This window comes from Anser brachyrhynchus, assembly GCF_964034855.1.
Source record: "Anser brachyrhynchus genome assembly, chromosome: 2".
NCBI classification, from domain to species: Eukaryota; Metazoa; Chordata; class Aves; order Anseriformes; family Anatidae; genus Anser; species Anser brachyrhynchus.
This window is the reverse complement of record NC_137695.1, coordinates 110,223,017-110,235,599: the sequence shown is the minus strand read 5'-3', so window position 1 is coordinate 110,235,599 and position 12,583 is coordinate 110,223,017. Positions and strand designations below refer to the sequence as shown.

The following is a 12,583-nucleotide window of genomic DNA, read 5'->3' as shown; positions in this document are numbered from 1 at the left end:
TGAAGTCTAAGGATGGAATTTTCAATAGCAATTATTCCAGTGTCATGTGATTGTTTGTACAGAGTATGCTTTTTTGTATGCTTATCTCTTAATAGTGGCAATTCACTGTTGCTTCCAGCTCAGATCTGAAACAAGTTTGGAATCTGTTACAGAATTTCAACACCGCTAAATTGCATACACCTGAAAATCCCATCCATTATATGCTGAAAAGATACATTTAGCTTACCAAGGCAATTTGGCAGTGTTGATAGTCCAGTTAATGCCTTTTCACTGGTGCTTTCAGTTAACATAACGCAGGGCATGTTACTCTGTGATTGGCAGCACCTTTACACATTGCTTGCTGAAATCCTAAGCCGATGTTACTGTGACTTTTATGAATATAAACCTAATATGACAACTAATGGAGATATTCATAATTGTTCTTTGTATCTAAACACGTGCCTCTCAGTTGTATTCTGCCATGAGGGAAAATTCATCGTCATTTGATGATGGACAGAACTGGGGAGGAGAGACAGATGATGGAATTGTACATAACAAGGTACTATGAAAATGTAAATGATTAGCAGAATTGTTCAACTGAATTTTGCCATATACTGTAATACAACAATTCAAGTATGATAGAATAATCTGAACTGAACTGTGTTTGTATATTCTGTTCTGTTTTATATTCGGAGCTCTCTAGGAAGTATAATAGCATTATATAAAAAGCCTGTTCAACTTGCTTCCTGAGCAGGCATCCTGGCCAGTCAAGAGTGGGTATTAAACTGAAATGTCTTATTCTCCGAGTTGCTATGAATCCGTTCTCCTGGAGAAAGGGAGTCATTATGCTGTTTGTTGTCTGAGTTGGGTCTCAGGTATATCTCTCTTTAGCACTTGAGTCTTCTGTGGATAACAGCAGTACAGTGTAAAGATAGTGACTTAATTGGAAATGTCAATCCTGTTGATATCTACTGAGTTTACCTTTTAAAAATTGGTGGTAATGTTTAGCTAGAAAATAGGGTGGCAATGTAACTCAGGCACTTCAAAATCCAGCAGCTTTCTTACTTTCTGTTTTTATCACATTTTACTGGTACTATTCAGTTTTAACTCTGTGTCAACTGAAGCTGAAGTTTTGGAAGGGGATGCTATGATGTGCCAGAAGATTTAATTAAGAAAATTGAAAGGGGGAGGAGGGAGGTTGGAAATCAGAATTTGGGATTTTGGATCAAGGTTACAAACCTGACAGTCAACAAGTAAAAATGCTTTTAAACTGAATGTGTTTATGCACTCGTACATTTGCACATAAAACATATATTAAAACAAAATTTACAGTACTGGTATAGTTGCTTCTGAAAGAAAGTCTCCAGCAAATTTGTTGTTGGTTAACCTTCCTGTAATTCTAGTAGTAATTCTCTAACATCTGCACATCTAAAGTATAATGCTCGTATTTACCTACGAGGTGTGTTAAACAGAACTACAGTTTCTATTATCTAGCTTCAGAGAATCATATACTGCAAGATAATGAATTACTTACTATAGTACCTACTACTATTGTTAAGTATCCCAGAGAAATGTGTGAAGTGTTTCAAGAACTTTGCTAACAATGCAAATTCCAAATACCTACATGTAATCTTATGATTTTATGATTAAAGGGGGAAAAAAAAGTACTTTCCTACAGAAAGAAGTGCAGTCAACTATTGGAAGATATTTTTATCATCAGCTGTTCAATTCCCATTTAACTTCCATTAGTCGAGTAGATTTAGACTACCTAGCTATTTTACAACCCTTTGAATCTTCATGAAAACTTTTTAAATTTTTCTCAGCTTTTCATGGACTATGTTGTGAAGTGTTATGAGCACTTCATGAAAGGGGGAGATACGTTTGAAGAATTGGATGCAGAAGTGCAGTCAAAATTAAGTAAGTTTTCATGTTTTAATAAAGTATTTGATTTTGTTATTAGTTTTTCTCCTAACATGAGTTTTGCTTAGTTTCCAAGTAAAAATGATCTGATGTAAGGGAATGTGGAATTCCCAAGTACCTCAGTTGCACCGCCTTGGTTTTCTTTTCATGCATTGTTACCAGTGAAGATATGCAGGATGTGTTCTGTTGTCAGATGTACATGCGTAACCCTGTTGTTTTCAATGGCTTTGTAATAGAAAAGCCATATGCTGTTCCTCAGATGCAAATTCCATCTGTGCAAATATTCTTGTTTCTATCTAAGTTTTTATTTAAATGAAAAAGCCATAGGCTGCACATCTGATGAGAAAAGAAGTTCGGCTTCTTCTAAAAGTTCTGGAAACAACAGGTGTTCTAAACTGTTGCAAAGATTCCCATATGTGATTCATGTATCATACATTACCAGATATTAGTAGGAAAAATTAATCATGTCATTTTTTGGCAAAGACTGAGGGAAGTAAAGGAAGTCTCAAGATGCAAGGAAGCACGTGGATGAGGAAGGTGTATACAAATAAGATTAACTTGTGAAGCTGGAACAGAGGAAACTTGTCTAACCCCCACTGTCCTGTCGTTTGGGTTTTATGGGAGTTTGGACACTGATGTCACAGAAGTGATTTGTGTCATATAAGAGCTAAACACTGTTTGGTTTGTTCTGTTGCCTATTTGCAGTAAAATCTTTTTTATAGTTTCTCTTAGTTTTCTCTTTAAAATAATTGTTCAGATAACAGATATTCACTGTGCTGAGGCTAAGACAATTACCCAGATATTCTGAATAGGTGGTGATATTCAGTAAGACTAACTTATAACCCCACTCTCTTCTCCCCATCCCCCCACAGAGGATTTATTTAATATAGATGAATTCCAGATAGAAGGTTTAGCAGCAGAAAACAAAAGACTTCATGAAGAAATTGCAAGACTGGAAAAAGAAAGGGAAAGCGAGCCGGTTAGTAAACTGTCTGTCCTTGTGTATGTGGGGGGCTTGAATTTTCAATTACTGAACCTTTTGTTGTTATTCTATAGGAAGAGTCTGGTGATACGTTACAAATATGGAAAACTATTTTCAATGCTTTATAAGATTCCAGTTAGACCTGGTTATTGCAGATTCTATACTATTGTAGTAGAACACGTTACTATTGTAGTAGAACACATCTACCATGGTGTCACTATTTGTTTGATATTATGCAGGTATTTTGGGGGTAATGAGATCTTGCATTGGCTGAAATATTAATAAAAATACTTGAACCGCTGTTTATCTGAATTTCAACAGTATCTTTGCCAAAAATGTTGGTATGAGAACTTTAGTGGATGAAAGCACTTGGTGCTTTAGTGGTAGCAATCAATAAAAATATTTTTTAGGGGAAATACTTTGTTAGAAAAAGCAGCTTCTGGTATTAATATGTCATGAAACTAAAAATAGTTTACTAGCTGTGTAGCTGACAAACTGAGACTCCTGTCTGCTGTGCAAAATTTACATGTTGTATTCCCACTTTCCTTGCCCTTTTGTTTCATCTGCCTTTTGTGTATTATAATACCTAAGTTGTGAATTTCCTGCAGTAAAAACTTTCTTTATACAACATTCTTAGTGCCTAATGCAATTTTTAGTGCCTTATGCAAATCAAAGCTTTAAATGCTGAAGTAAAAGATTTAAGGTACAAGCCATCTTTTCAGCCTCTCTTGCTATTATTCTAAAGACTCTAACTTGAGTCAGCTGTCACAAATTAAAAAATAATAATAATGAGTTCTTCAATTTTATATTTATACTATTGAAATTGATTGTAATTGTTCTACCATCTTGGCGGGAAAGTAAGATGATTATTTTAGGTTAATATTATACTGTTTGTTCTTTCCATCTATTTTTACTAGGATCGTTTAGTATCACTACGAAAGCTGAGATCATCTTTTCAAGCTGATGTTCAGAAATACCAGGCTTATCTGGCTAATCTGGAATCTCATACAAACATCCTTGATCAGAAAATGAAAGGTGTTAATGAGGAAGTTGAGGCAGCAGGTAAGTTGGCTTTGGTCATAAATGATTAGTAAAGCTAGAAATAAGTTTAAAAAATAGTTTGTAATTCTCAGCTTTGGGAAAGAGTGTGGTACTTATTTTGTGTATGTCAATGTTCCGCATAAACTTCACAAAATTAATTGTTAAAGAAAATTTTGGCTTATAGCTGTTTGCAAGCTAGAGAAATGAAATACAGGTAGTACTTACTCATAAAAATGTAGAGAGATAAGGCTTAACTATATAGGCTGATATTTTTACATTAATGTAAACAAATGGTTTATGAACTTAGAAATGGAAGTAGAAGCAATGAAGCAGGAGAATGCCCGGCTCCAGCACATCTTTGATAACCAAAAGTACTCAGTTGCGGATATTGAGAGAATAAATCATGAGAGAAATGAGTTACAGCAAACCATTAACAAGCTGACTAAGGAACTGGAAGCAGAAGAACATCAACTGTGGAATGAAGAGCTAAAATATGCTAGAAATAAAGAGGCGGTATGTAAAAACCCTTCCATAATGGGAGATAGCTATCGGTATTCATGATGTGAGCTTAAACCTGGGACTTGATCTACTGCTAAATTTTGCTAAATGATTTTAGAACAGCATAGATGTATATTAACCGAAGAGCTTCAGTAACATTAGCCTGAAATAGATTCTGTTAAGACTTCACAAAGAATGCAAAACTAGTGCTTTGAATCAGTATCTCTGTGTGTGTTTAGGGACAGACTGGCACCTTATGTGGAAATTCTAATAGAAGGACTTTAAGGGCTGGATTTATTACCTTTTACCCAGAATGAAGACAGGTGGCCCTGTAAGTGACGAGATTTAAAAACTGCTGCTTCGCTACATAGGAACATAAAATAAAACCCACATTTGTTTCAAATATCTTTTGCATTTGGCAGGGTTGTGCTTTCTCAAGCACTTGGTATTAAATTTCTCATATCTTACAACAGTGAAGCACATAAAACTGGAAAAAATACTTGTATTACTTGACATTTAATATAAATGGCAGAAACTCAGAACTTTGAGCGTTTAATAAGCTATGTCCATAGATATGCTGAAGTTAAAAGTATGTTGTTAGGATGTGTGACTGATGTTTCCTGGCAAAACCAATGAGAGAAGGCATATCGACGTGATGAGTGATTGTTTTAGCAATTTGTATTATTTCTAAGCACGTTTCTCCTTTCCTGTCAACTAATCCTCAAAAAGTTGAAACAGGAAAAATACAGAAGTAGGGAAAACCATAGGTGAAACCATACAGTCTTACCCAAACACACTGAGAAATCTTGTAGAATAAGCTCAGAGAGGATCCTAAAACAACATTTACTCCAAAGAGAGCAAACTGCTGGATTGCTAATACATACAGCTCTTTTGTACTGTGGCATGACTTGGAATTCTATTTGTGCACAACAACCCAGAAATCTGTTTAAAATACCATACAAATACTTTTTGCAAAGCTTTTCACTTGTCTTTCTTCTATGATTTTTGTCCTTTTCACTTCTGAACAGATCGAAACACAGTTGGCAGAGTATCATAAACTGGCTCGAAAGCTGAAATTGATTCCAATAAGTGCTGAGAATTCCAAAGGCCATGACTTTGAGATTCACTTTAATCCTGAGACAGGACCAAATTGCCTAGTCAAATACAGAACTCAGATTAAGGTAAGTAGAGTCAACACAGAATGCATCTGTTACCACTCACAAGGAAATGCTAGTGTTTATCTGGAAATGTTAGGAAAATCTCTCTTAAAACTTGCCATGAAATTTCAGCGAAAAGCTTCTGGGGTGAATTGTCATAGCTACACAAGATATATGGAAGAAAATGTAGTATTGGAGGGTACAGCAGCCTAAGTTTAAAAAAAAAAAAAAATGGAGAAAGGAAAAACTTAGTTTAAACTAACAAATTGCATTAGCTAGATTTTCTTGTGTGTATTACAGGCTCCCCTTATGGAGATCATAAACCAGACTGAAGAAGAAATTAGGAAAGCTACTCAACGGAAAATGAGTTTGGAGGATACTTTAGAACAGGTATATTTTGGTTAATGAAAATTAGTACTAAGATACCGCAATGTTGCCTGTTAGTCCCATTTGACCTCTTGCATGTGTGAACTGTGTGTTTTTTGGGAAGCTGTGAGAAGACTGCTTTAATTATGTTACTTATTTTTTGTTATTAAAAGCTTTTGTGAGAATTAGGTTGAAATAGTATGTATTCCCTACGCTGAAGGTAATGCAGCTGCATGTATTTGATCATAAAAATTGGAAAGAGTTGTTTTTAGTAAGCTGTCAATTCCATTCTGTTGTGTGGCTTATCACTGGCATGTTGTAAGTAGGAAGATTTTCAGCAATATTGGATTCAGGATGGATTGGAAGGAGGAGAATTTCTGGTCATATAGCATGCTGCCGTATGCAATGCCACATGAAGAACTTAAAGCACCAATTGTTTGAAAACACCAAACAAACCAAACAAAACCACCTGCTACTAGCACAAAAATTAGATCATTAAATATTTGCCAAACTTTGTATAGGGACTTCCAAAAACCTTTGCTTATATTCAAGATTATGGGTCACTCTTTCAGAACATATAAAGCCCCCCCTTTTTTTTCCATGAGAGTCAGTATGGTTTTGTTGAAATCAACCTTAAGACTGAAGTATTGAAAGTATATTAGTATTTTTCTAAACCATAAATAACTGACATTGAAAACTTGCAGCTATATATTCAAAACCTACTCTTCTAGAAGAACCTTCATTTCTAGCCCAACATTTTTACATGTAATGCAAATAAACTTTTATTAGCATTGTATGCACCAAAGATAATATGTTTATTTTTTCATCCCCCTCTCCCTGTGAAATGAGGATTCTGTGGCAAAAGGTGTGATTGTATAGATACCAAATGTCACTTACAATTCTTTGCATTAGCACTTGAGGGGTGGGTTGACCCTTGACAGTAGCCAAGTTATGCAAGTGTTGCTGAGCAATATCAAAAACATTGGTGTGTTACTGATGCCACTTTAGCCGTTTATCCAAAACAGAACACCATACAGCCTGCTATCAAGAAGGTTAACTCCATTTTGGCCAGACCTAGTTTAACACAGTGTTTCAGGGCTAATGTGTTGTCTGCGATGGCATGGAGTTATACATAGGAATTCTTTTTACTTTATATTTTCTTAGTCACGTTTTCATTCTAGGTGAATGCAATGGTAGTGGAGAAGAAAAGCAGCGTGAAAACACTGAAAGAAGAAGCGGAAAAGCTGGATGATCTTTACCATCAGAAGCTAAAGGTAAAACTTTTCTGTATATTGATGGCAATTTATCATTAATGATATCCTTATCCTTAATCCTTGTATTTATATGTAAGATTTTGTTTTGCTTTTCTGTTTGTTTTGAACCTTTGCCCACACATCTTGCAGGGGATAGTGTTCTCTTATTCTTTCCATAACTACTTGGGTATTATTTTAAGAGTTAGTTTCCACTTTCTCCTAAGATCCTGGCGTCATATTTTGGCAGAGCCAAAATAAATCATAAGCTACTACAACCAGTAATAAAAGCAGCCATGTCCATCTCCTGACCTCAAGATGTCGCAAAACTTGCTTTAAACACATTTTAGAGTTAATAGGATCTACCTTGTTTATGATTTGTATATAGTAAATAAACTTAAAGTTTGTAGTAAACCTGTTACCACATTAAATATTGAGGAAAACATACATTTAATGTTCTTTTAGCCAAATATTTAATGGTATAAAATTGTTTGTTTTTTTTGTATTTGTTCTTCCCCCCAGCAGTTACACTGCTTAGGTGGGTGGAAGCAATTGGTTTAGTTTATAGCTTTCAAAAATTCCTGAAATGTAGCTTTTGATCCATGTCGCTACATGCACCTTTCTTTTAAGGCAAACTCATAAAATACTCAATAACATCTGGATGGTTATAATAGAACATAGTCATGTAATTTCTCTTGTAACTTTTAATATACCATCCATAAGATTTCAGTATTAGTGTTTTTGAAGTATTATATTTCAGTAATTTACCAGAATTAAATGTTTTAATGATGGGGGAATTGGGTTTGGTTTTGTGCATTTGTTTGATTACTTACATTTCCTACATTCCTTTCAGAGGCAAAAGAGAAAAATCTTTTTGTAGTCAAAACCCAAAAACAGTTGTTTGTAAGTTCTGTTTCTAAGCTATTTAGAGAAAAAATACATATAATATCTTTTTGAAATGATTTTTGAAGAGAAGACAGCAGCAACACAGGCGTTGAAATTTTGTTAGAAAAATAAGGGGAAGGTTAAGTTGGCTTTGAATGGCAGAAGATACAGAAAATACCTGAAACATTTGGGTTGAGTGGGGGGTGACAGGGAGTTGTTCTTGGGTTGTGTATTTTGGTTTGTGATTGATTTTGTTTGTTTTTGAGTTCTGAGTGTGAAGTTCCATGTGTCATGAATTCCTAATTCAAGTATCAGGATGAATAATACACAGTGGAAAAAAATCCTAATTTTTCCTAAAATATGTGATTTCTTTTTTCTTCCTTAATATTTATAGGAGGCAGAAGAAGAGGAGCGAAAATGTGCAAATGAGCTGGAATTGTTAGAGAAGCATAAACAACTACTTGAAAGTGGTGTCAATGAAGGTCTCAGTGAAGCCACAAATGAACTGCATGATATTCAGCGACAGTAAGGCCCATGACTTCTAGTTGTTTGTGTAGATTATGTGGGGGAGTAGATAAAGACATTCTCTTGAGTCCTAATGTAAAATTCTTTGAGTGGATATCCATCTTGATATATTAGTTTCACAAATTCACAGTTGAAATACATTTCTTCTTGACACTTATTTTTGCAAGCATATTTGTCTGTTGTACCAGCACTCCTGTTTTCCGTGTACTTCTTCCGTATGATGCAGCCAGGTTCTTTTCAATGGTGCCCAGTGACAGGACAAGAGGCAACAGGCACAAACTGAAACACAAGTATCCCTCTGAACATCAGGCAGCACTTCTGTGCTGTGTGGGTGGCAGAGCACTGGCACAGGCTGCCCAGAGAGGTTGCGGAGTCCTTGGACATCTTGAAAAGATGCCTGGATGTGATCCTGGGCAACCTGCTCTGTGTGTCCCTGCTTGAGCAGGGGGTTTGAACAAGATGACCTCCAGAGGTCCCTTCCAACCTCTGTGACTCATGTGGTTGTAGTAAAGATATTAGTTTGTTTACCAATATATGTGACAACTATATTTTACAGTCTGAAGTCTGTGATGCTCTAAGGTACTTTTGTTTCTTACTAGTTAGCACAATATGGTCCTTTTTCTCCTGGGTTGCATGTTAATAAATCCAGCCTGACTTAAGTTTAATATTAAAGTTAATATTAATAGGGAAAATTATGACTAAACATGACAATATATCTACCGTGGTAAAGAATTTGTTGTAGATGTCAGGAACTTTAGAATTACAGTCACGATTTTCTGAATGTCTTTACTTTTTAGATATCAAATTGTTATGCAAACAACAACAGAAGAGAGCAGGAAAGCAGGTGATAATTTGAATCGTCTTTTAGAAGTGATTGCTACTCATGTAGTATCTATAGAGGTAAGCTGCAGTTCAATATTCAGAATTATATCTTTCTAGAGATATCAGCAACTGTAACTGAACACATTACATTAGAGCTTGCTCCACTCAGTAAAGCATCAGTTATTTATGCTGCACTGAGTCTAAGGTTTCTATGGTTAGTCATGAGACTATGGTTAAATTTATTGACAAAATATTTGGTATAAGTAATCAGAATTGATCATTATATTTCACTAGTAACATCTTGTCAGATTTAATCTGCATCTGCTCCATGTATTAGCGTTTAACTGAAATCACTTAACCCATGTAATGACTGCTCAGAATACTTTAGCAGAACCAGCACAATAGAGACCACAATAGATCTAATAAACTTTCTGTAACTTTTCCAGAAATATCTTGATGAACAGAATGCAAAAATTGACAGAGACTATGAAGAATTCATGTCTGAAGATCTACTGTCAGTCTTGACTGGAATTCTAGACAGTTATAAAAAGAAGGCTGAAAGCGTGTAATTACTAAAAAGGTGAAGATGAAAATTTTGTGCTTCTGAAGCTGTTGTGGTGCCTCCTAAATGCAGGAAGCAACCATCCTTTTAGCAGCTAAATTGGTTTTAACTTTAAGAAATGTTCATGAACCTCCTCTGCTTTATTAATATAAATATAGTAAAGGATTAAAAGAAACATTTGCAATTAAAAAAAAAAAGGTTTGCTTACACTTCCTCCTTATGATGTATTTATACAAAATTACAAATGTCTATAACAGGACAACTATGGAACAACTTAATTTCATTTTTTTTCCTGTATAAATAAATCATATGTGCTCTTCTAGTAACATTCAGCAAGGTGAGTACTGTCAGCCTGTTAAAAATAACCAGCTGCAGTGAACTTACAGATAAGACTGCAAGTGACAGCACCAATGCAGAGGATACTGACAAAAATAAAATAACTAGTGGCTTTTCTACACTTTGAAGATTGCTAACTGAGAAGAGTCACACTTTCCTTTTTGGAGTATAGTTTGCGCATTTGCTAGTATACGTATGTATAAGTATGTATTTAGTGTGCACACGTGATGGTGCACATCCTTCCTCAAGTCTTCAATTTACCATCAAGACCAAATGTAAATGTCTTCCAGTCTCCTGTCTGTTCTGTTATCTATCAAATGCTCAGAGACCCCCGGTACATGTGTAAGGTCTTTATTATTTTTCTTTTAGCAAAAACCTCTCTGGAAAGATCAGTAGTAGTTATACGGTAGTCTTGTAAATCATCTAGAGAATGAAAGATAGTTTGAAAATAAAGTTCTGTCTCTGAGTGCTTGTAGCACCAGATGAAAACTTACTGTACTTCTTCAGTACGTGTACTAGAGAGAGTTCTAAGTAGGGCAACGTGAATTCTGTCAATCTAGCTCATCAGTTGAAGATGTAACTAACTAGTCTTGTATACATGAAAATGATCTGAAGCGAGTCTGCATTCTTTTGCTACACCAGTAGGGCAGACCATACTTAATTTTTTTTCTTCCTCAGGAAAGTAGCAGTAAAGTTAGTGTATGGGGAGCTCCAGTCCAAATACACTGAAGAGAATGTATCCCCATCTCTTGAGCATGTACTTCTTTCTTGTTTGATGCCATGCAGAAAGCAGAAGTAGTATCTGCTTGTCTACTGTTATATACTTTTGTGTTCTTAAAAAAAAGTATTGGATAGTTTAATTTATGATGGTATTCCCTGTTGTATTGAAGTATTTGAGGTTTTTGAATACAGTTCAGTGATAAATCACTGATTCAAATCTACAACAAAAAATCTGCAATCTATTCAAAAGTTTCTGGTGGCTCATAGCTAAATAAAGTTGCTCCTTAATTCTCTAATTAGACAAAGTATTCACGTGAAACACAGATCCTTCAAATACCCATAAAAACTTAAGTTAGACCCTCTAAACACAGAATGAAAGTTAATAGCTGAATTGTGTTTAATTCTAGGCTATTTTTTTGCATGAAATTCAGTCGTCCTCATTAACATAGTATGTGAATTTTCTAGCTCTGGTCTTGGTATTTTGTTTCAGATGCTTTAATTATGGCAGTATTTAAATTTCAAGCTCTCTTTTGTTATATTCTGGAAGATGAATTAGCTATAATGGCTTTCTGACAAGCAGGTAACATTTCTTTCTTCTGTTTTCCTCTTTTGTCTTACCTTTACAAACTCTTGCTTTTTTCCTCAAATCTCAGTTCTTTCTTTCTAGAAGCTTGTTTCTGTGAACTTTCTAATATATTTATCTAAAACAATATTCTCCTAATTAAGCAAAACTGTTAGAAATACCAAACAATCATGTTCCTTTAAAGTGTTTCTTTAGGGATTACACTCTTTCCTGGCTTCCTGACTTTTCTATGCTTCTGTAACTGGTTGTTCCTGTTTCTTAGTATCTGCAGCCTCTTTGCCATGGGGAGTAGTCAGCTGGCTGAGTAAATGTAATTTCAAAGGCCAAAATGTAACCCAATGGTAATGGGTTAAGGAATCAAGGTCAGAATGACCTTCCTTCGTGTACTTGCAAAGCTAATGTTCTGAAGTTAACTTAGTCCAAGTAATAAAGTCCACACAGGTAGTGTTGGCAACATGTTTTCATTATTGGTCTGTATGTCAAACAAAATTGACTTCAGAATTAGCTCAGGATTTGACCTAGGTTCTGTAAAATACTATGGTGATTTTTGTGTCACGATACAATATAGTAGGCATCAGCCGATGTTAGTCTCATACATCTTCACACTTTAAAATGCAAGGAACTTTTCAGTGTTTCTTGAACATAAGGCCCCTGTGGGATATTTGAAGTCAGTTCCTTATTTTTTAATTTGTATTCTGGGATGTGGCTTTCAGATTTATGCAACAGACACTAGAACATAATTACTGCTTGAGTTTGTTTTTTAAACCGGAATGTGAAGTCTTAATCAAAGTGTACCACTGGCACCTGCATATTGCAATAGTATTAGTAGTTTGTAATTTTTTTTGGCTTTTGTATGGATACAGTTCCCTTATTTACAGCTAATGTATCTTTTGTACAGCTTACTTAATATGCCTTAAGTTTATGTATTTTCAAACCCAATAAAATTTCTTAAACATG

General features: G+C 35.0%; 1 protein-coding gene across 3 annotated transcripts in view; it reads left to right on the top strand.

Annotated features, from left to right (window-relative positions):
- NDC80 (NDC80 kinetochore complex component) overlaps positions 1–12,583 on the top strand; it is an 18,289-nt gene extending 5,706 nt beyond the window's left edge. For all 3 annotated transcript variants that reach the window (XM_080578702.1, XM_080578701.1, XM_080578700.1), the window contains exons 7-17: positions 449–538; positions 1,803–1,896; positions 2,772–2,878; positions 3,799–3,943; positions 4,230–4,435; positions 5,449–5,601; positions 5,878–5,967; positions 7,125–7,217; positions 8,473–8,603; positions 9,401–9,503; positions 9,872–12,583. In XM_080578702.1, the coding sequence (XP_080434828.1) occupies positions 449–538; positions 1,803–1,896; positions 2,772–2,878; positions 3,799–3,943; positions 4,230–4,435; positions 5,449–5,601; positions 5,878–5,967; positions 7,125–7,217; positions 8,473–8,603; positions 9,401–9,503; positions 9,872–9,994 (1,335 nt within the window). In that variant the 3' untranslated portion in view covers positions 9,995–12,583. The remainder of the gene's footprint in view (positions 1–448; positions 539–1,802; positions 1,897–2,771; positions 2,879–3,798; positions 3,944–4,229; positions 4,436–5,448; positions 5,602–5,877; positions 5,968–7,124; positions 7,218–8,472; positions 8,604–9,400; positions 9,504–9,871) is intronic.